The sequence below is a fragment of the Ascidiella aspersa genome, chromosome 1 (genome assembly GCF_963924565.1).
Source record: "Ascidiella aspersa chromosome 1, kaAscAspe10.2, whole genome shotgun sequence".
Lineage (NCBI taxonomy): Eukaryota > Metazoa > Chordata > Ascidiacea > Phlebobranchia > Ascidiidae > Ascidiella > Ascidiella aspersa.
Genome location: NC_139447.1, coordinates 39,447,657 through 39,472,721, shown reverse-complemented (window position 1 = coordinate 39,472,721; position 25,065 = coordinate 39,447,657). Strand labels below are relative to the sequence as shown.

General features: G+C 35.1%; 2 protein-coding genes across 2 annotated transcripts; both read left to right on the top strand.

The window, feature by feature from the left end:
- Positions 1-1,532: 1,532 nt before the first annotated feature.
- Positions 1,533-12,002, top strand: LOC146170454 (uncharacterized). Its single transcript, XM_083388707.1, has 10 exons — positions 1,533-1,702; positions 2,199-2,289; positions 3,093-3,250; positions 5,442-5,815; positions 6,799-7,005; positions 7,519-7,599; positions 9,284-9,331; positions 9,961-10,150; positions 10,552-10,684; positions 11,189-12,002. The coding sequence occupies exons 1-10, from the start codon at positions 1,533-1,535 to the stop codon at positions 11,552-11,554; spliced, it is 1,818 nt and encodes a 605-aa protein (XP_083244833.1). The 3' UTR covers positions 11,555-12,002.
- A 2,322-nt stretch (positions 12,003-14,324) lies between these two features.
- On the top strand, positions 14,325-24,836 carry LOC146170453 (uncharacterized). The gene is made up of 10 exons (XM_083388795.1): positions 14,325-14,604; positions 15,246-15,360; positions 15,638-15,736; positions 16,202-16,314; positions 16,822-16,942; positions 17,481-17,560; positions 17,912-18,061; positions 20,800-20,980; positions 23,215-23,371; positions 23,819-24,836. The coding sequence occupies exons 1-10, from the start codon at positions 14,336-14,338 to the stop codon at positions 23,968-23,970; spliced, it is 1,437 nt and encodes a 478-aa protein (XP_083244921.1). The 5' UTR covers positions 14,325-14,335; the 3' UTR covers positions 23,971-24,836.
- The last annotated feature ends 229 nt before the right edge of the window (positions 24,837-25,065 follow it).

Here is a 25,065-nt window from a genome sequence, read left to right as displayed (position 1 = left end):
TCAAATTAGTATATTTTTACATTTAAACTAGTATTTACAAAAAACTTTGAATTGTTCAATATCAAAAGATGAAACAGAAACATTTTTAATCACTTCTCAACATTAAATGATGAAATTTATTTTGCATTATATTGTCTGCGGGAGATTCCTTGCATGCGAAAGTGTCCCAGCTGAGTTGTACCCACTCTCAAGTACATTAGGGAGCTGCTTTGTTTTGTGGTTTAGCCACAGAAAAAGTTGTCAGTCTGGCCAGGTGCAAGTTTGAGAGAATGTCGTCATTTTTAAGTGAAATAGATCGAAGGCAAGGTTTTTGAGGCTCACTCTGTTGTTATTTACTTGTATTCACGCTTTATTGGGCGTAACGTGAATACAAACGGGTCTTGGGTGGGTTTGGGGTGGTTTAAAACAGGAGCCACGACATAAAATGACTTGTTTTTGGTCCATCAAACCTATTTATAGTTGAGTTGTGTCCAATTTAAAATCAAGGTGAATGTTTTTACATAATGTTTATATTACCATTCTTATTTCGGTACTTAAAATTTTTAATTTCGGTCAGTCACCTTAAAACACCGTGAACAAGCAGTGAATAGAAATAAAGTGACATCAAAAACGATAAAAATGAACTTTGTTGCATGATGGTTGGAGGTTGTAGTAAGACGTAAAAAGAATTTTAAAGCCCATACTAAAGTAAGTAGCATTTTGAACGTTTCGAATAAATCTAGTATGTTGAAAATCAATAAAGTTTTTCGAAACGTTCAAAATTCTATCCACTTTTGTATGGGTTTTGATATTCTTACTACGATATAAAAAGACTTTTAGGGTTTATGTTAATTTCGGTTTATCATTACAAACACCATTTTATATGGAAATGTTATTGTGTTTATTACCATCCTATATTTGTTTGTTAAAATTACTAAATATGATTATCAGCTTATTTGAACTTAGATTTCAAACTCAAAAACGATAGTGTATTTTGTAAATACTGCGTATTTGGTATAAAACGTATACATGATATTTTAATTAGGTTGATCAGCACAATTTAAATCAAGAAATAGGTTATTTTAAATGTTATATGTTATATTATAATTCCGGTTTCGGGCACATAATTCTTAAAAACATTGTGAGCATGCCTAAACTAGTTGTGAATAAAAATCATCGCTGTGTTCATGTATTAAACTTAAGTTGAAACTTCCAAGAAGGTTGCGTATTTTGGCATTATGTTTGATATCCTATTTGCGTCACTTCCAATTCCGCATTAAAACTTAGCACAACATACGTTTTGATGTTAAAAATTATATCTGTTTTTAAACGGTTACATCTTTATAGCTCTTTTTTGGAATAGATGTTACACATAAATGATTGTGATTTGGTACCCGAGAACGAATTGTGCTTGTAAATATCTGTGGCATATTCAGCATTTCATCCTGTTAATACACAAATACAAGCGTTAAATCAGCACTCCCCGCTTGTCAAGTTGCCACGCGCATCACAGACACCAAGTAAGGCTGAATTGCGAGGAAAATAGCCGAGAAATGCCGCATTATTTAAGCCCGTGTAGGCGCTTAAGCAATCAGCGGGAAAACAGAAGCCCAAACCCCGCGGAGCAAGTCGAAAGACCCCGAGGTCTGAATGTTCAGCCGCAGATGACTTGGTTCGGCTTGGAGCAGCGACGAAGCACAAAAGATGCTGGGTATGAGATGCGGTAAGAATGGTTTACAAGTTGTTCAAGTATGTGTGTGTATCTTTTATGCTTCAAATTATTTATTTTCAATTATACCTTCATGAACCCACTAAAACCGTGAACCTTTTAGGGTTAGTTTGATAACCCCTGACCAATAGTATACAGCGATGTGACCTGTTCAATAGATCTTACTATTTTGAACTGACAACGATTTTTTGTATACGCGAGATTTAGAATAATTTAATTTATTACATACAAGATGCGTGTTTTTGAATAAAAGTATTATTTTGCGTATTAACTTTGCATAATGTTGAAGACCGCAAACCAAATTTTATGTTAAATCCGCGTAGTATTATTTTAACGCCGCAATCTACACTAAACAACTAAATTTAAAAATAAAATCAAACTGATAAAAATTTAGTTTGTTTTTAAAGTAACTCCACTTTATAGATATTTTTACCGAAATCGATATATTGGTCTACCCCTGGTTAATACAAGCTTATTGTTTCTAACAAAGGAGTCCCGAGCATCAACAATGGACCGCCGCCCCCCACAAAGAACAACGTGCGATTGAACTAACACAAGGTGGCAGCAGACGCTACTCAGAGGTAGGACGACTTTATGTGTTTAAAGCAGCGTTTCTCAACCGGTGCGCCGCGGCGCACTGGTGCGCCATGGAAGGTTGCTAGGTGCGCCGCGAGCGAAAGGAAAGAGATGACGAAATAAGTGCAAAACTAATCGGATTAAGACTTTAATCGACAAAATAACGTTTTCAGTCTCAAAGACTGGAAGTCCCTTTAAGTGTTGCAACTATAAAACCCATATAATAAAAACTGCAGGCAATTTAAGAGAAATATGGATACACCTAAAAAATTTCGCGCTCGCTTCGCTCGCAAGGTGCGCCGCCACGTTTTCATACGTCTCTAGGTGCGCCCCCAAGTAAAAAAGGTTAAGAAACACTGGTTTAAAGTAGGAGGTGCATGGAATTTTTGTGTAGAGATATATCGTGGACAATTCAAGCGAGACTTTCTCGCTTTAAATATTTTTTAAATGCTTTAATAAATAAATAACAAAAAATATACCAAATTCGTTTAGATATTTAGGCCATGCTTTACCATCCAATGCAGTTATTTCTAAAGAAAGGTAACTTTATCAAAAATTGTAAGTTAACTACTTACTGGTCATAAAACTTTTTAACGAAAAAGCAAATTTTGCCATACTAACGCAAGAAAAATTGTTGATGAACGTTGTAATTTGATTTATTTTGCTTGTTTGAGCATGGTGATGACGTCATTGGTATCAGATCGATCGCGATACTTTCTGTGAAATATATCTGATAAAAAATGTCAAGTATTTGACATCCCGATACTTGTAATTATTACTTCCATAGTAATTTAATGAAACGTTGCAGCAACACTACATACCGTGCTCATACAACCATTCAAGCAACGATCCAAGTTCTAAAGTTGACAACCAGTTTAGTCCGTGGTACCCAACCTACCCTCACTACAACACCACAGCACCCAGTATATCACCTGATGGGGTATACTCAACAACTGAGATGTCTGGGTAAGTTCTAATCAACTTAAGTGCAGTTTTTATCACTTTGTGGCGGCTCAAAACTAAGCAGGGTTAGTGTTGAATTAAAATTCGAGTGACTAGCAATCAGTACTCGCCCGGACGAAATATCCCGGGTAACACTAATTTACGGAATGATGAATGGTCGGAACTTGAGTTAGCTTTTGGTATAAATAATAAATGCCAGTGGTCTCCCAAATCCTGTTCCGTGTCTGCTAGGAAGGGTAGGGCAAGTCACAAAGTCTGTGTTGTAATTTTATCCGGTCTTAGGATTATCTTTGTAATGTTTAACAGTGTAATAATTAAACTAATACCAGGTCGTAATAAAATATTACATCCCCCTCATAGTCTTCCGACCGTATAATGAGATTATTCCACCCAAATAACCAGGAATGTAAATATCACAATGTTCGTTCAAACCGCTACAATCAACCACGTACACTGTCGTACAGCACTTAGAGAACAACATCCGAACACAACTATGAGCTTCTTCATCACAGAATTTAACCACAAAGACTTAAGTTGTCTCTAGCTTGTGTTTTGGTGTTTTCTGTGGGTCACATTCTTTGTTTTTGGTCAACGTTTGTACTACATACAAGGTTTCTTAACTACTTAATGTTACCTGCAGATGTGCACGTGGATTAACAAACGAAACAAGGTTGACCTTGAAGCGACTCAAGGTCACGGTGCTCATACCGCACACATTGCTCTTAAAAAGAGATTGTCAAGGTTTTAAGGGTAGAACTATAGACGCCTACTTCTAACAGGGGTGCTCAAACTTTTTCGTTAAACATGACGTCACAAAACTGTCGCAGATGCGGCTACGTTATAAGCGGACTCGGCTTTTACTGGAATAATAGTGAGCCATTGCTGTCTTTAAAAATCTAGGCCTAGCATTTATATACAAACAAAACTATGGCACATGATATTGCTAATGGTGACAATATCTACCCAAAATATTAAACCATACCACACTTTAACGGTAAAATTTATAACCTTTTACCGAAATCGAATTTGACATGATAGTACGGGCATGTATTGTAAAAAGATAGCTTTAGCACAATTTTTTAGAAACATGTTTTTCTTGGTTAATATGCACTATTACACTTTTTCAAAAATATGTTTTTTTTTCAAAACCAAACAACCGTGAAAGCTAATTGTAAATGTTAGCTTCATTTCCAGAGGCGCCTATTTATGAATCACGTAGAACGTAGAAAATGAGCAGAGATATTCCAAATATGCTTAGACTTGATAAAAGTTGCGCTAAAACAAGGATAAACTTCCAGTCACCGACGACTTACAAAGAGAGTCCGTAACAAGTACAGTAGGAAATGTCAACAAGCTTTGAAAGTTAGGGTGACAGAGTCCCACAATAAGGGTCTGGTGTTGAGGGGTGGGGGCAAACTTGACATTCCAGGTGGGTTATCGGTATTTCTCCTAAGCAGCTGTCTTCCAAACCCCCGTAATCTAGGGGTTGAACCTTTCCGTAACCACGGGATTTTTCACACTTTTCCTTTAGATGCGAAACGACTATTCATAAAATCAGAGATGACGTCACAAATTTACGCGGTAACGTGACGTCACAAAATTACGTAAAAACGTAATTTTTGAGAGAATGTCTAAAGAATATAATTGTTAAAAAACGTTTGACAAAAACCTTCATTTTCGATGATGTGATGGAACGCACGCCTTTGGGTGAAAACGATTTAATTACAATTGTTAAGACATGATTCAAACGCGAAGCGCGAAAAATGTTTGCATTTATGAGGTAAGAATAGGCAAAAAATACCTTTATGGGGTGAACGTGAGCGCGTACCCCCCTGGATACGCTCCTTCTACCATCGCTGTGGGTCGCGCCTGACTTATCGGCACACTTAACCTTGCCAACAAGCGTTAACCATACAGGTTTCCGTCTTAATTTTGCCCAACTTGTCACTAAAGTGTTTTTGGCTACGTTTTTTGGCAATTGCTGAAGCGATTAGCTCAAAATGTTACAACTTAAAACTTCTGGTTCTACTGGGAATAGGGCGCCATGTAATTTGGTGCTGGGTAATTATATTAGGTGTGTGTATTAGGTGTGTAATATGCTGTAATACGTATTTTTAATATATTACTAAAAACTCAAACTTCTTATTAGCTGTATTTTGTCTCCACAACGAAAAATCTCTTTATAAATTTTCAGGGGATCTTCGCCCCTCGACTTTAGCCGCAAGAGGTCGCACTCGTGCCTGGAGCAGAGCGGGGAAAGCACCCCGACATACAGACACACAGAGGTGGCTACAAACACCTCTCCTCAAAGCAACTTCGAGAACATAACTCCTTGCACAACAACCCCCAGAAACTTTGACCCACAAGGCGGCGTAAAAAGTTCACCTCTTACCCCAAATAACTGCCCCCACATGGTGAATACCCCGAGTAGGAACCAGGTTATTACCCCAAACAGGAACCCGGTTATTTCCCCAAGCAGGAACCCGGTTATTTCCCCAAGCAGCAACCCCGTGAGCCCACATGACGTTGTGTCTTGTATGAGGGATAGTCAGGTCTATGTTCCGGCAGGTGAGATGATTTTTAGTTCGGGTATTTTCGCAAATATTCAACCTGTACTTTTTGACGAGATTTAAGTTCTGTAAAAAGCTAGCAAACGTTTTTAGTTCGCTAGAATATTGCAGAACACGCCGAAAAATATTGAAAAGTAATAAGGCCTCGACAAAAACATGGACCGTTTTCTAGTTTTCATCTAATGCAGGGGTTCTTAAACTGGGGTCCATGAACCCCTTAGGGGTCCGTGAACTAGTTTTAGGGAGTCCATGAAGGACTAATTAAAATATTGGTATATATTTAGGAAGTAATCTATTTTTCTAAGGAAAGAGTTTAATTAAAAATAAAACGTGTTTGCACTGAATGTCTTTATTTCTATTCTCCTTTTCACATTTTGTGGACCGAAAACTGCGGATTTCTTCAGTCTATTTGTATTGCGACGTCAATTCATAAGGTCATTTTTATTAAATTTCTTGCTTACCGTGGCAAAAACAAATTTGGGGGGTCCGCGGTGAAAAAAGTTTAAGAACCCCTGATCTAATGTTAGAAATTAATCTAACATTTTTAAATCAAACCCACAAAGTTTTAAATGAGAGTACGAGCAAATAAAACGATCATATCACCCAAATTTCAACCTTTTAAACAACTTCTCTGAAGCAATTGTTTATTTAATATTCACTAACACCTCTACTGTATGTATACACAAATCATTTGGAAAATAAGGCAAGTTAAAACCTCCTTAAATTTGCCATTTTTAATTTAAATATCTGGCTCTCTGTGAGTGTTTTCTTTACCGAGTTTGAATAGGATTTCGCTCTATTTTTTCTAATTTATTTTGTTTTTCGAAACCTGTTTTTTGGGGGCGGTATTCAGTAAAACAAATTTTTGTCTGGAAATACGTAACAATACAGTCAATTTTCTGACATAGGCTAAGTGCTATTCGTTACAAATAAAATATTAAAAAATATAAGTAAAATTAAAAGATTTTTACCTACTTTTAGACCTCAAAACTTGGAAATGTGAGCACGTTCATAAATGGCTGACTTGGGTTTCCAAAGAATACCAACTTAACTTGGACGATTTCGACGCTTTTTCGGGCGTTGATGGCGCAAAACTCTGCAAAATAACTTATAAGGAGTTCAAGAAGTTACTGGCTGAAAATGACAACGTTGAGGTTTTTTGGAATCATCTTAAGTTCCTGAGAAAAGGTATAGCAATATAGCAATGCAATACGAAATTTTTCGGTGTTTATTTACTTCGCCATCCTTCTATAACCAAAAAAATTACCTGGTGTAGAACACGGATCTAAAGCAGAATAATTTTCTTACCAGAACGAATAAAAATATTGCAAGATGACATCACAATTTACGTCATAACGAGGCGTCTAAACCAAGTAACCTTGCTTAGACCAAGGGAATCGTACGATCTAGGACAGAAAAAATTGTCCCATAATGAGGCCTACAATAAAACCGCGCGATGTTTTCGTTGATGGCGAAAATGCTTAGGAAAGAAACAATGTTAACTGTTAACGGACAATCAAAATCTATAAACGGTAAATTATTATTATTTTTTTAACTGTTTTTTTTTGCAACATCAAGGCTTTGTTTTAAGGTAGGGGAAAGGTCTTCATTGTTAGATAAAAAAAAGTCAACTATCATTAACGGATTGCAACTTACAAATACAAGATGTTATATTCAAAGCTTACCCATATTAATCCACAGGAAGTTTCCAGAAATGCTCCTTGAAGAAAAGCGACGATTCGCGATCAAAAGTTGAAGAGAGTTTGTCACCAAACGTCGAAGGTTAGATTTAAGCTGTGGCAGAATATGGTCAATACCCTTGGCGTATCTGGAGTTTACATTTTATCACATACTGAAAATTGCATTAAATAGTCTACCAGAGCGCTGTAAAGATAATAAAATTACCACACTTATAAACGATACTACGGTTTTTCGTCCGCAGGTTTACGCTTGTCTAGCAACCTATTACATTTTCGTCCGCGGGTTTATATTGCTAACAATATTTGGGTTAGGATGAGAGTTAGCATTTGGGTTTGGGTGGGTCAAGTATTATTATTTTATGTGTTCTTATATAGGCTACTTGTGCCTTTTTTGAAATTTCAAATTTGACAACTCGTTTTTGTTACTGTCAAAATAAATGTGAATGTGGTAGGATTGTAGACCTGCGCCCGGTTTGCAAACACACAAACATGTTGCACCTCTGACATAAATATAACAATTAGTAACTACATTTTATTAAAAAAAATATGACAGTGGTCCATTTTGGTAGAAATTCAAAGCCTGTTTAGGATTCTTATAAATTTAGTTCATTGACCATCCGTTTAAATAATAATGCGACAAGAAAAGTATTTTTTGGCGGTGCGCACGTTTTACGCTAGAAATGTGTAACGTTCGTGATGGTATCAGGCAATTAACAAAATAATCCACATCCAGAATACGTTTTTCAGCTGTGTTAGGCCCTACAGCTTTATAGGCATTCGTTGCGGACTGTACAATTACGCTGGTTTAGTTTATAGTAAAAATACAAAAAAATGTCTAAGTTCACTTTTAAATCTCACTAACAAAGTATTCAACAACTAGAAAGCTATAAAACAACAACAAAAAAAATAACATCAAAAAGACCATTTTACGTACTGTTTGGTTCTTGCCTTACAATGGCTGCAATTGGGCAGTCTCGCCACAACACAGGATTCTCCTGAAGTTAAGTTGCTTAAAGCCAAATGAAAGACTGGCAAAGCGAAATTGCCTGAAACGCATTGTGTGTTACAAAACAATCAACATGTAACAACTAATTAGTGCTGTTAAAGTTAAAACAGTATACTTAAAATCCGTTGTTGCTCTTTTTTAACCAACTGCTGTTTTGCTATTCTAAGTTACTCTTTGTCCTTTACAAAAACAAGTATTGCTTAACTTTTAGCTTCAACGAAACATAATCTTGCAAAATGTTTGGCGCTGGTCTAGAATCCTGCCACTTTTTAGGTACACTAACGAGACCAGTCGCCAAAATTAATATCGCAAACTGAGATAAATATAATATTTACTTGAATCACCCGAACTCAAACTCGCAACGTAACCCAAATAGTATGCGTTGATTTTACTTGAACGCGTTGTAGCATTCTAGCTCAGCGCCATTTTTTGGCGCTCTTTCACTATTGTACGTAAAAATTAATAAAAAAAAAAATTTTCTTCAATTGCCGCATACCACAACACATATTGTTTGGGTTAGGGTGCGGGTTAGCGTTTGGTTGAGGTTGGGTCAAGTTATTATTAATAATAAACGTAATATTACTTGACCCACCCTCACCCAAACAATATGCGTTGTGGTATGCGGTATTATTATTATTTTTTTTTGCATAACTTTTCACGAACAATAGTGAAAGAGCGCCCATTTTTTTGCTATAATTTAATGTTAATCAATTTTATCATTGAACTGTTGTAATTATACCTTTATATTTCTTTTTTACAGACACCTACAGCATTCTTGGTCCACTGTGTAGCAAGCTTAGTAAGCAAGGTATTTTACTTGTTTAATAAATCATTACTTTGTTAAATAAATAGAAACCTTTATATTGTGTTCGAATATTCGAGAAGTTACGGTTCATTAAGCAATCTCTAAACCAAAACAGCAATTTTCTACTCTTTTATCTTAGGGGGAAAGATAAAAATGTATTTAATTCATTTTAATTGTGAGAAAGCCAATTTACTTTCATTGATTTAATTCACACAACTTAATATATTTTAAAATTAAAAAATAAATCGGAACAAAAATAATAAATTTGATTAATTTTTTATCTTAGGGAAAAATCTAACTGTAATAATTATAAGTAAAAACAATTCATTTAATTTCACTTGTTTTGGTTGTGTAGCAGCTAAATTACTTTATTTGGGTTTAACACAGCGTATCGCATATCAAAACGTAAAAGATAGATCGATTAAAAATTGATTAACTTTTATCTGGGGAAAAGCTGTTATATTAGTTTAAAAAAGTCTAATCATTTAAATTTATTACAATTTAATTAATCACATTCATTTTTTTTGTATGGATGCTAAATTGCTTTTTTTGTTTTATATTACCACAACGTAATATATATTAACACAAAGGTGAGCCTATAAAAAATAGTTATTCAGTCGTTTTGTTTTAAGGCGGTGGTCAAATCCAGCTGTGGCAATTCCTGCTCGAGCTTTTGAGCGATTCTGTTAACTCTAGCTGCATCACTTGGGAGGGAACAGGGGGAGAGTTCAAAATGGTCGACCCCGACGAAGTGGCCCGCCGCTGGGGGGAGCGAAAGAGCAAGCCCAACATGAACTACGACAAACTCAGCCGCGCTCTCAGGTAAATACACCAAATCAACAGCGATTGATGATTTAGAAGTTAATTTGAGTGAACACTCTCTACACTTTCTATAATCGCTCTCAGGTAAATGCTCTACTTTGCAGACACCAAAATAATTTAATCTACAAACTCAGTCGCGCTCTCAGGTAAATCACTATCTACAACAAATCAACAACAATTGCTGATTTAGAAGTTAACTATAGTAGACACTCTCTTTACTCTCTCACTTAAATGTTCCTGTACATTTTGTTTCGGCTTTTGACCGATAATTGCCCTACCCCTTTCATAATGGGGACCAGAACCTTTGAAATTATTGCTTTAGTCAGACTCACTTTAGCGTTTATTAATGCAGAATATTTGTTTCAAACATCCTAATTAAAACTGTAACCTTATTTTTCCAGGTATTACTACGACAAGAACATAATGACGAAGGTGCACGGCAAGCGTTACGCCTACAAGTTTGATTTCCATGGATTGGCGCAAGCCATACAAGTCACCAACAGTACGGAGAGATACGGATACACTTACACACAGGTGGGATACATTTACATGCGAAAGCTTAATGTTTTAAATATAACCAAGTGCTATGTTATGATAACAGAGAAATTTTCTAAATGAGTTTTCAGCTTACAGCGTCGTACTAAAATTTATTTAAAAATGCACAAAATATTGTAAAAAAATCGAAATTGCGGTATTATTTCATTTAAATAATATATTTAGGCGATCCGTCACAAGACTGGTCTCATTAAATCCAAAAACTCTGGGTCCTTTAAATATGTTCAATCGTATGCCATAGCTATAGATCCTAATAGGCTGTTGCGTTGATTCTCGTTCGGTACCAGGATAGTAATGGCAGTGTTCAGGACGACAAGTTGTATATTAATTCATACACAACAAGCTATATTTTGTCAATTACGTGGAAACAAATGTTATTTTCGAACATTTATGAGACACTTAGGTTATAAAGTTGCCGTTGGCAGCGTTTGACCTAAACATTTGAAAGTCAAACTTTATTAAAAAATTCTCTACCTGTCACAGGCTAGCACCGGACTCCCAACGTACTCTGAAGCTCTCCACCAAATCAACTTCCAGCCAATGGTCAGCGATTCCAACAGCCAGTGGTTCGCCGCAACCACGCCCTCCAGCGGGTACAACGACTACTTCCACAGTACGCTAGGTGGCGCGGCGAGCTACTACAGCGCAGAATGCGTGGTGGGCTCAAACCTTAGCTTTCCTTCGCACCTACAACTGAGACAGCAGTCGTCATACGTCCCGGAATACCAGCAGGCATTCACACAAGGCTACCAGCCATTCTCCTACCTCCAGAGAGGTTCTTGTGCTCGGCCTTACAAAACAGCATTTGAACAAACTGTACCTGCTATCAGTCATGTGGGAATGTACTGATTAGAGATGTTTTACTCTTTTTTCGTATTTTTTAATGGCCATACCTGATAGCTCCCGCAAATCGGTGACCCAAACCAAACGACGACGAAGTATTTGGCCGTGAGCCACAGGTTGGAAAACACTGCTTTATAGGAGACATAAACTTTTTGTTTTTTTATTCAATATATACGTTTGTTCTGCTTCCTATTATATTACTATTTTGTTCAACTGCCAATATAAAAAAGTAAGTATACACATGTTAGCTCTTTACTTAGGGTATTTACCAGTAAGATACTATAGACACCGTAACAATATGTGCATTACTTTTTCCCATTTAATGCTTTTCAATACTCCAATTACCGAAAGATGTAAAATTAAAAACAAGGAAAGTCATGGTTAAGAAAGTATTTAGCAAATTTTGATTTCGGGTTAACGAACTTATAGTTACCTCGTAAAATTTTCTTACATTTGCAGAAATTTAGAAAATCTAAAACAACCCACACATGTATAGGACGATTATCGGCCCCAAATCCAGTAATAATACTTTTGGCAATTAGTTTGCGTGCTTTAATTCTTATAAAGCTGTGAAATTGCTTTTAAAAATAGGCCGTAGATAATTTTTCGGCTTGTCGTATCAAGTTACAATAAAAAAACAAAAAATAAGACCACCTCGTTCCTATATGTTCCAACATCAGTACACTGCTGTGTTTGTTATTTTTTAATTTTTTTTAAATGTAACCTTTAAACCCCTTTCACGTAATTTTTCTATTTGATCTGTAAACTGTTATACGCATTTGTTTAATTTTGTATTTTTATGGTTTTGTTACATCCACATATTTACACAACAGCTTGTAAGATTTGTAAGAAAACTTAATAACTGGATTTAAAATGATGAAAAGTGCCTGAATATTCGATGTAAACTGTTGTGCTGTCTTGATGTTGTCTTTTTTAAAGCTGAATGTTGCAACAATGTTCAAAAAATCAGATTATAAGTTTTACAGGCAGCGTTCGCTGGCCGAATGCTCATACATTTTGTACTTTTATATTTGTTTGGTGTAAACTGTTCACAAATAAATGAAACAAAAACGTACGTTGTCTACCAATAAAAAATGAGCAAGCACGAAAAAATTTTGTTTTGAATCATTAAACACGTTGTAAGACCACAATATTATGTAAAAGCAAGAATAAACTTGTGTAATAAAAACCTGTCATCAAAAGTTATTCTGAAAATACATGATTTAACCACCTGATAAACATGACTTAGATTATAGAAATTAAAACTTTAAAATCATTGTTATTTTCGTATCGTGTGTGCGTCACTTTTAGACAATGGTTTTTAAGCTTTTTGGCGTCGTTACCTAAATGTATTTTTTAGTTGAATCTAATTACAACATGAAAACAACCAACGAAATCACGACATTATAAAAAAATGAGCCAGTGATTTGCATGTAAAACGTTTAAATAGTTGCAAGGGCTAGATATTCAGCGGTCAAAGATAGCATATCATACGAGCGTCAGTATTAACCCCTAAAATGTCAAACTAATACATTAGGAGAATTATACACAGGTTAAGAAGTACGGCATCAAGCTTACGCTTTTTTTGCGACCCAGTTATATTTACTAAGCTTTTTGTAAGCTAACAAAACATAAGACAAATAGCATGAACATATTTTCGTAATGTTTCCACAGTTTTTCTCAATTAAAAAAAAAACTATTTAGAACCAACCTCAATAAAGCGAACCATGCGAACTACTGCAGTAGGCGACTCAACAAAAAATAAATAAATAAAATAACAGCCCCCAATTTGCAGTCGCGATCCATGGGTTAAAAAACACTGGTTTAGCTCAACACCTTTGCTTCTTATTAGCTTTTTAAGAACTCCAGCCATAAGACCAAAATAAGAACAACATCAACGTAGGAATAAAACATACTTTGGAATAAGACCAAAATAGCACTAATACAGCCAGACCGACGGCCCCCGATCGTCCCATACCCTCTCTCTACAGTTTTAGGCGTATTTTAGCCTATAGGCCTTATTCCGATGAATTTAGGACGCATTCTGACAAGTTTGTGTCTTAATCAGGCGATTAAGTTCTTGTTCTGTCGCGGATATTACGGCATATTTGTCTTTATTGTGCCGTTGGTCTTAACACTGTGGTTGTATACATTTTTCTGCTTAAGGTCTAATTGTTTTGGGGGTCTTATTGTGTGTTCTGTAGCATTTAACATGCGTCAGTGAACAACGGTCACGTGTATAGTGACGTCAAATTAGGCAAAAATTGACTAATATTGACTTATAAATGCTACAGTTCCCCTTTTTAAGTCGCGACAGAAAGTTGAAAGAAGCACAAAAAACTTGGAAAACCAGAGCCGAAGGTGGATTCCCTTCGACTGCACGTTGTAGCCACGCGCTGATCACGTGCTCGACGCGTGAAAATCAAACTTTAGGCCTTTCGCACAATGACGCAGCACAATAACAAAAATGACGCAGTTTTTTTTGGATAGATTTATACTTGGAGGAAGTTAATGAAAATATTCAGTTTCGTTGGTAATTCGTAGTAGGTTGAAACTTTGATTCGTTAGCTTGATTAAAGGTACGTTGTTCTGTCATAAAGTGTATTATCGGCAATACTAATTTCTTTCCTTGTAATTTAATAAAAAGCTTAAAATGTAGTTGCTATAAAGATAGTTAGTTTTTAATTTTAGGAAAACTTATTCGTTTGTAACGTAATGTTATAAGTATAAAACTGTTTGGTTAAACTGTTTTTTGAACAAAAAATTGCCAGAAATTAATAAGTTTAAATGGCTATGAAGCTGAAATCTGTTATTCGTGTTGGTTTTGCAACGAAACACTACTTCAGTACGACAAGTTATGCGCCGAAAAGTCAGAATTACTTCTCGCAAGGCGATTTCCACACTCAAACAAGCACAAACAACCCAAATCTGAAGGCACACCAAGTGCAAGAATCCGATGATTCGATGCAAATGATGGACTTGCCCCAAGTTAAACTCCCTGAAGCGGAAACTTTATTTCGAGGAAGTAACTTTGACTTTCCTTGTCTAAATAGAAGGTGAGATTGCTATTTTTTACTTCAATTCAGTGATTCTCAAACTGTGTGCCATGGCATAGTGGTGTGCTTTAAAAGATTCTCAAATATGCCACCTATCTTTTGTAATTTTGAACTTTTTTGGGCGCTGGTTTAGAATCCTACCACATTTTCAGCAGGGGATTTATATTGCTAACTATATTTGGTTAGCGGTAGGTACTTTTTGGGTTAGAGTGGGTCAAGTATTATTATTATATTTATTCTCCCATATTTATGTCTTTCTTGTAATTTTAATTTTGACAATTTGTTTCATTACAGTAAAAAATAAGTGGTACAATTCTAGACCAGCACCCTTTTTTAGTAATAAATAGCCAGTGTTGTAATCGAGTCATTTTAAAAAAATCAAATGTCAAGTCATAATTATTGCAATTCAATTTTTTGTCATAAAAAGTTACCAAAATTCGCCAGCTAGCTCGATTCAAGCAATAACTAAAAAACGATAAAAATGCAACATACAGTATAGCAAGTAAATTATTTTATGTAGATAAATTAATATATATATAACCAAATTTTATGAAAAATGCTTAATGAAAACAACCCATTTTAGTCAGTAGTTTATTTAAAAAGATAAAATTTTCTAATTTTTTACCTTTACCCTTTTTTAGATTTGTTGATGGTCCTGAACCTAACTATCAAAAAACTTTAACCGGCTTCAAACTTTTCAAACATGAAAAGCCGTTTCATTTCTTCTACAATAAAGGAGTGATTCCTCAAATTCAGGTTTGTACTAAAAAACCTTATGGTTGTAAATTATACAACCAATTTGTAAGATGTAGATTGCCTGAGATTTGTGAGTTTAAAATTTAATAAAGGTATGTTTTTCTAGACTTGTGTGATTTGAATTAAAATCCTTGGTAGTCAATTTAATTTCAGTAAAACCCAAGGCTCCCAATTTGGTATCCTATATATTGATTTAAATGTAGAGTACCATATATATATATTTTTAGTAAAAATGTGACAATCTTTTGAACTTTAAAGTCAAAATACCTTCATTCAGGTTGCTTATGAAACATGGGGAGAACTTAATGAAGAAAAAAACAACGCAATTCTTCTTTACACCGGGTTATCTGCGAGCTCCCATGCTGCACAACATGATGTAAGTATCCCAAAGTGTTTGCTTTTTTAACATAATAGTTTATTGTCCAACGATAAGGCCAATCAAAATTATATATTTATTTGCAATTTAAATGCCCATGAAGCAAAATCCAATCTAAGTTCATGTTTTAAAGACAAATATATATCTTTTATAGTGCATTCAGTTTTGTCAATTACTTGAAACAATTTAAATTTATAAATTTAAACTATCTTGATCAACAAAGATTTGCTTAAAAAAAAATTTGCACAAATTCTAAACTTACTTAACAGTTAGACCACTTTAGACCCAATCTAATCTGAAATTTTATAAGATTTTTCTTTAAAAATGGTTTATTTGTTCATTTAAATTCCTTCCACGTACATTAAAAGCAACCTAAGATTTGCTTAAAATCATCCTAGAAATTTACATATGGATTTACCCTAAGATTTACCTAGTGAGCAATCCAAATGTTGATTTATTTTACAGGGCAATAAAGTCCCGGGCTGGTGGGACCAGTTCATCGGTCCAGGACGGGCGCTCGACACAAACAAGTTCTTTGTTATCTGTGCAAACCAACTCGGAGGATGTTACGGCTCAACGTAAGAATAATTGTTCTTAACGACAAGGTCTTGACTATTTTACAAATAATATTTTTTTATTGTAGGCAATAAAATATTTAACACACTATATTGTTGAATTTACTACTACACAATAATTTAAAATATTAATTCGAATTTTTTAATGCCCTTAGGTTAAATTTCTGCTTAAGTGATTTTAATATAATAATGTGCCTTTTTTAATGTACAAGCACATATGCTTACTTGTCAAACATTTTTAGACTTGACGGCTCACACATGGTTTTGAAATAACATTATCAGTTTTATTTTAGGTTTGTTTTGGTTGATTGTTGCTTTTTGGGCCATAATTTTTCCAACTTAAAGAAGTTAACTTTTTTAATTTTTGAGTTGCTAATTAAACCATCATTCAAAGTTAACAAATGTGCCTATTCTTTAGTGGAATTTAACAAAATTATTTTTTTTTTTTTTTTTAGTTTTCTGTTGCTATTTACACCACTTTTCAAGTTATAAAATTCTGTCTCTGTTTAGTGGTCCATCGAGCAAAAACCCACTGACGGGCCGTTTTTACGGAACCCATTTTCCGATGGTCAGCATCAAAGACATGATAAACGCACAGAGGCTACTTTTGGAAAGCTTGTCCATCAAAAAGGTAATGTTAAATTGTCTCTTAGTAAGTAATTTAATAAAAATCTTTAGCTTACTTTTAGTTAATTATAATGTGAACATGCCTAAATGTTTTGTTGATGCAATAGATTTAGCTTAAACGTAATAAATAATTTTCATGTAATCAATATTTTACAGATAATACAAGCTTGTATAATATTCGTATAATAAGAAGTTTGATAACTTTAAAGCTTGATAATAAATTGCAAAGCCAAAAAGGTTGAGTATCTTGATTAGGACGTTTCGATACAAACTTTATTATCTTCAGTTAATGTGACATGTATTGTTGGCTTTGCAATTTATTATCAAGCTACATTACAGATTAGCGCATAGGTACCCAAATATTTACATTTTTTTATATTTTTACTTGAACTATGTTTTCTATGTGATTAATTTTAAGGATAATTCTTAACACAGAACTACTTTAATTAATTTATTGATATTCAGTGTAACAGTTTTAGAACCAAAAACCAAATAGCATGTGATTAATAATTGCAAGTAAACGGCCTAAATATTTTTTCCAGCTTTATGCGGCGGTTGGTTCGTCACTAGGTGGCATGTGTTCGGTTGCCATGGCAGCCATGCATCCCTCTGAAGTTGGAAGGTTAGCAACTCTAGAAGTTAAAAACTTATTTTTTTATTATTTGATCTGTTGAATACAAAGTTTAGCTAAGTAACATATGAGATCATATAATGCAATTCTAAGCTGGTTAAAAAAGTGTTTGGTTGGTATTTTGTTTAAATCTAAAACCCAAATATTTAATGATTGAAGCTATACAAATTTAATAATTTCACTAAATTTTACTGGTATGTTTTTTTTGTAATACAAATTGGCTTTAAATTACAGATTTTCAAGGGTAAACCGAATTTTTAGACTAATGTTTTCAATTTAAAATGTATGTCAACATGGAACAGCAGTTGACAGCGTTTGATGAAATTTTCTAATTTTTTGTAGGGTAATTTCGATATCTGCTTGTGCAAAGACCCACCCGAGTGCAATTGCGATGCGATATTTGCAACGGAGATGCATCATGGAAGACCCCAACTGGAACCTGGGTCACTACTATGAGGGGGATTACCCTCTGAAGGGAATGAAACTTGCAAGGTGAAAATCAATTTTTTTTTAATGTAAGCTTTTTTTTAAATAGTAGAATATCAAAGCCCATACAGAAGTAGGTAGCATTTTGAACATTTTGAATATCTCTTTATACATTTTTTTAAATAATTTTACCTCTTTATAATGGGCTTTGATATTATTATTACGTCAAACTAGAACCTTTATGCTCCTAATTTTTTTACTTTATAATACTTAACCCGCTGAAACATACTGACTCGCACCCTAACCCAAATAATGTTGGCAATATAACCCCCCAACGATAAACGTGGTAGGATTCTAGACCAGTGCCAACATTTTTTTTGTTACCAAATTTATGACGATTTATTTATCACCAGTCATATTTATCATAGGGTAGCGTGATTTAATTTTAGAAAAAAACTTTTTTAAAACTTTGTTTGTGTACATGTTTGGCTTTTATTGGAACTACAGTAATAATCAAAGTTCGAGCTTTGCTTTCAAATTATATGAAAAAACACCGTTTTATATTTAAATAAGTTAAGTACACGAACTGCTAAAAAGTCCCCATTTTCATGTTACCACTTTACACTGTGTGCTAATCTTAATTACTCAGTGTCCAAGCTAAGCGCCCAGCCAAAAGGTTGTAGCGTTTAGCCACGCTTCACTGCGCAAAAATCTGGCGACGAGTGGAAAATTTTCGGTAATTTTCCGGCGCGTGTCGAAATTAGGCCTAGCAGAGTGTGCAAAGTTATCAAAGAGCAAATAAACGCATTCTGCATAATTTAGTAAATTAGCTTTTCAATCCGAACTACAGCATTGCGCTTTATACCTGGTACTTCAATTTTTTTAGTTATTTTTCTAACGGTAATGTCTTTGGCAAACTTGCCGTCATAGGTATTACACTTTAAGAGTAACATTTTAATTTGATTTCGATGTTTCCAAACTAGAACGTCGTGGAAGAACAAACAGAAAATAGACGCATAATTTTACTTTTTTGTGTATTTTATGTATTTTATTGCAAAAGAATCAATGTCCAATTAAAAACGTATCTTATCTGCAAAAACTAGCCACTGGCCGGTAAAACTTTTTTAAATTAACTTAATTCAAACCGAAATTCACCAAAACAACGTTTATGTATTAAGATTTAAGAAGGTTAATTTTTATTCTGGTTATGAAAGAAAGCTTTGCTTTTGAATTGTATTATAAATGTTTTTTGTGTTTTACAAATAATCTTCGACTTTATAGGCTTAACATGTCATTTGCTTAAATTGAAGGGTAAACTGGTGATAAACATCGATGAAGATTTGATTTACGAGTCTCTTTATTGGCAGATAGTTTTAGGAAAAAAACTTGTTTAAATTATATAATTCCTAACTATAATATTGCTAAAAATCGCTTTTCTCGTCTTTTTATGAACAGATTGCGTTTTTTTTCATGACTATAAGTCATTTAATTATGCTTAGTCATTTTAATTCAGCTTAGTCATTTTAATTCAGCTTAGTCATTTTGATGACGTGCATGATTTGACTTGAACTTACGTGACAATGACTTATTTACAACCTTGTTACAACACAATGCCCATTCAGGAATGCATTGTCAATATGCGTTCTTGTTGACTTGCGCCAAACTTTAAACTAGCGACAGCTTTACTATGTGTCGGTGCTGCATGATGGGCATGACTTTGCACTTTTCTACAGTTTCTCCCGCTGTATGACTCGGCAAATCCCATTCATTGCGACAACATTGAAAGGTGCTTTTCTTAAAATGCAAACACAAAACACTTTAAACACCTTCAGCCCGTTTAAGGGGGCTGTAGCCTTAAAATCGAAATCTGAACATAACGTTGGAATAAAACACAGTAAAAATAGGACTAATACCTAATAGCCGCAATAACTAAATCGGAAAAAGAACTACACCTGTCGGAATAAGACCTTCTTCTTCTTTCGTGTGTTCATCTCCCCCTAATATTTTCAACCCTAACCCAATGTCTAACCCCACTTATTAAATTTAACCGTACAAAAGGTTCAGTAGAAACAATAGGTCGTCAGGTTTTTTATTTGGAATAAATATCAGAAACGCTGCCCAAAAGAGGTGCTTTTCTTAAAATACAAACACAACTTTGTTGACTTTCAACGTTTTATGGTTTCAACGAAAACTGTTTTGCATTCTCGGCACTAGTTTCATTTCATGTTTCCTGCTCCATTTGAGTTTGCTAGCTAAGATTTATTCCAATTCTGATGCTAACAATATGTTAAACTCTTTTTGTAATAGCCTTTCATATTTATTTTTTTTATATATCTCAACACTTTTTAAGTGCCACTTTTTTTTACTTTTTGTTTTGCCACATTTTACATTTCTGTTAAAGCAAAGTTTTAAGTCTCTAATATACCTTTATAAGAATTTCATGGTTCTAGTCTTGGAAAACTACTTTTGTATATTTATATTTTCGCCTTATTGTTCAACGTTATGTCCTTTAATACCAGAAATCCACATCATTATAAAACAGAATTTATCTGCTAAAGTTAGCAAGTACACGTTTCAAATTAAAGGTCCAATTACAATAATACTTTGCATTGATAGACATGTAAAATTTCACAACTGACAAAATAAAGCCTTAGGTCATTCGGTATATAATGCATCACATGATGATTTCTAACAATTTTATTTTGTAAAATCGATTTTTATATTTGTTATGTTCATGGAGCTAAATCTATCTCTAAACCGTGTTCATAAACTTGAATTAATTCTCAAAACACCTTAATTTGCAGGGAAATCGGAACTCTAACTTACAGGAGTGGTTTAGAATGGGAAGAGAGATTCGGAAGGAGTCGCATACCCGGGGAATCCCCATCATTGTGCCACAACTTCGAGATCGAGCAGTACATCGAGTACCAAGGTCTGCAGTTCGCCACAAAGTACGACCCCAACTCGCTGCTCTATATATCGAAGGTAAGCGCAAATACTGCAATCGCTTATACTTATGCGGCCCCCTTTATAAAAAAAAAGTTTGGTGACACCTTAAATATAAGGAGTTCTGATACTTTTTATTTTATTTCGACACCTACCAGTTATTTTGGACAAAACCTAAAAACACCAAATGACGTCTTTACTAAGCTTAAACAAGCAGAATATAGATGAATTGAAACGTGAAAGGTATTTTTTACAACCTATTAGGAATTAGGCCAATTTTGCATTAGCATTACAATCGTGCTTACATCCAGTTGCTAACCGACTACTTTTGATTATTTACATTTTAAGGCAAATTGTGGCAATTTTTCCGAGTTTTAGGAAAATCTTGCTCAGAATTAATCTAAATAATATAGCGTGAAACTACTGCAGTCGGTGTTACGTGCTTAATCGGCCACACAATAAAATCAAATGGCCACTAAATTTTGGGTCGCGGCCCATGGGTTGAAAAAATAAAAAAAACTGAAACAAAATTGTCCCTACCTTTAAATTGGTCGGTTTATGTGGGCTGAATGTAATGTACCCGTCGAAATAACATTGTTTAACCAAGCACATCTGTTGAGCTATCGAGTGGCTATCTTACGCAATTCCGTCCTAACTGTTTGCATAGCAGAGTATATTTGCTCCCCAGACAAGAATTGCTGATATCGACAATATATAGTCGGCGAAATATTGCGTCAGCCTTTTTTTGGAGATTACAAAAATGCAGAATACAACGAACAATGCAAATTTGCGGCAAAAAAATGTCAATTTAGGCGAAAAATGCGACTTTAGGAAGACTTTAATTTTATGCTTTGTAAACTCCAAAGTTCAATTTTTAAGCTTTAAAGTTCAAAGAGCACATGTACAGTTTGCAGCACCTGTTCAAATAGCTTCAAACGGAAACAGAACCATAAAGTGCCTAAACTAATGAGAAAGCATTGGCAGCAAAGTTAAAAGTCACGTGCAAGGTTTCAAAGTTCATTTCTAACACGTGCATTTCAACACGCTTTCGAGAACATACTGCGCACGTTTTTCCACATAATCATTAACCCATGTTTGGCGGCCTTGAAAATTTCCTGACGTAAAGTGTTTTCAAGTGCATCGTCAATATTTGATCTCGCGTCTCCCGAGCTATCAAATTAAGACAGGGTTTGATTAGGAAGGCTTGTTATCAGCGATGCTGCTGCTTGTGGTTACGCAACCCGGTAGCTGCTGGTATGTTTGCATGTTGCTATTCTTGCTGATGTGCAGATAATTGAAGTAAATATTGAGAACTCTTTATAAAGCGCTTAACAACTCAATTTAGCGACGACCCGAACACTTCAGTTAAATTAACAGCAAACAGTTGGACCTTGTTTTCTTTCTCTGGACTTCGAACACATAACTGAACGTTAATTTGTGCAAATACGACAATAATACAATCACATGAGGTTGAAGATGACTGATTTAAGCCATTTCTTTCTATTTTTATATTAGTTTTTTATTGCTTTTACAATTTTGTACAATTTCAAGGCAATTTTGTTAAAAGCCAATTTCAATAAATTTAACACAGTAAATTTTTGTCAATCCAACCAAAGAGCATTTCAGGGGTTGAAAAACTAATTTTAAATTGTTTAGTAACTAAATTTTTTTTTTCTTAAACAAGACGCAAATCATAAATACTTCTTAATTAGGTATCGGACAAGCACCGATACCACCCTAGTATCGGTCTGCCACTTGGCATGGGTATCGTTTCCGATCGTCCATCCCTAATTGCAAACGTGAGACTTAACCCCTTTAATAATTAGGTGAAAGGTTATCAGCAAGTAATTGGTCGCCGGAAAAACGCTGACTCCGCACCACATGGCTACATTTAAAATAAACACAGTAATTGTTTCGCCACCGCTACAGGCCTTATCCAAACTTGCTAATCGTATAGGTACGATCAGGCATAACACTCCGCGATAAAACGAATTAAAATGCTACTATATTCTGCGCTAAACTTCCCTACTGGCGAGTAAATCAAAGAACGTGTCAGAAATATAAGTTACAAGAAAGGTCATAATTAAAATCACAAATTTAACTAAATTTGCCCATTTTTATAAATATTCACATTTGTGTAGTTCAGTTTTGCAATATTACGGCATAGCTAGAGAGTTATGCCCCCTAGGGGTCGTGGTTCAGAATCCCTTCATTGATTCGATTCCCTGCAATGATTTAAAAACAAAATTTCAACGGCTCTCTTACGCCACCAGGCGATGGATTTGTTTGACGTCAGCGAATATTTCGAGGAATCGAGTGATGACGCACTCAGCAATGTCACGTGCCCAGTGCTCGTCATGGGAGCGACTAGTGACGTCATCTTCCCGATCGAACAGCAGAGGGCGCTCACGGACAGACTGAGAAAATCTGGTGAGATTTGAAACATTTACTTGTTGCAAGTTTCTATTAAATTTAGATCAGCTGTCAGTAGCTGGAAAACCCTTTAGTGGTCTCCAACCTATGGGACGCTACTCTATGTTGAGATTTGAACTATTTATTTGTTTATTTATTTATTTTATTTACTGGCACAATGAAGATCGACATCATCCGATTAAGACCTTTTCAATACGAGCACCTTCAGTTAATAATGATTTACTCGACCTTTTTGGCTTCGGAAGAAAATATCACATAAACAGACACATTTGGGATTTCAACTGCGTTTTACATCATCATAAAACTGTTGATAATAATTCAAGTTCGTATCAAAACGTCTTAATTAAGTTCATGACGATCTGCTCGACCTTTTAGGCTTAGAGATTCATTATTATCAAACATCAATCGAGTCGCTTTAAATCAATCATTCCCACTACTTTCCAGGCAACGACAGTGTGTCGTACTACGAGATGAATTCCATATACGGTCATGACACCTTCCTACTTGACCTGACCACGGTTGGAACAGCGGTGAAGGGATTCCTCGAAACTGAACTCGCAAATAACGGACACCTCTCAAAAAGCTTCAAGAAGTAATTCTCGTAACACAAGGTTATGACGCAATCAAAATGTTGTGACGTCATATGGCTATGACGTATTCAAAATGTTGTGACGTCATACGGCTATGACGTATTCAAAATGTTGTGACGTCATATGTGATGTCGTCATCAAGTGCTGTGGTAAGAATAAATCTCGCAGTCGGTGTTCAATGTGACGTTTCTGTAACGTTGCTGACGTCATTTTACAATGGACGGACTCTGGCTATGACGCCATAATACAAAGGGCTCGTAGGGGTCAAGGGTCAGGACTTCGTCACCAAGTTAAAAAAATGGGAAAACTAAATGTTTGCAAAACATAAATGTCATGTTTTTTTGTTTTTTAAATTTGACAGAAAAATATTAAAGTCAACACGATTTGACCTTGAATTCTACACTAATATCCTATTATCAACGACGTCGTTATAATATGTAGCGATGAAGATATTAATAATGTGGCCGCCATTACCTGGAAACCATGTAGACGTTTAGTAATACAGAGGTTGCACAAAGTTTTAAAAGGTTATAAAAAAACTTAATTCATTGAATTTATTTTCTGTTTAGCTTAAGCGAAGTGTTGAAAAGTGACGCAGTAAAACAATTTTTTTAATTATTTAATATCGGTCGACCATGTCTTTGAATTTGTTTCATAAAACCATGAGACAACCGTGTACTCTAATTATTTGCGCTGGTGCGGCGATGATTGCTTAACTTGAGCAAGATAAGCAACCACTAGCAAACTTAAATTGGTGCTTTGCACAAACCGAAGCCACTAAAAGCTCGTTTGGCAAGTTGTGTAATGGTTGGTTTGATTTGGTCATCCAGGTTGATTCTTGTTTAGCTAGTTCATTGTTTCTTTCTGCTCCTCGTAACCAGGGCTGGGGAGCCGGAGCCGGAGCTGGAGCCCGGAGCCCGGAGCTAAGCATTTTCTCTGGAGCCGGAGCCGGAGCCGGAGCCATTGTTATTATTTTTGTGGAGCTGGAGCCGGAGCCGGAGCCATTTTTATTATTTTTGTGGAGCTGGAGCCGGAGCTGGAGCCCTTTTTATTATTTTTGTGTAGCTGGAGCCATTTTTCAATTTGTGGTGTTAAAGCTAA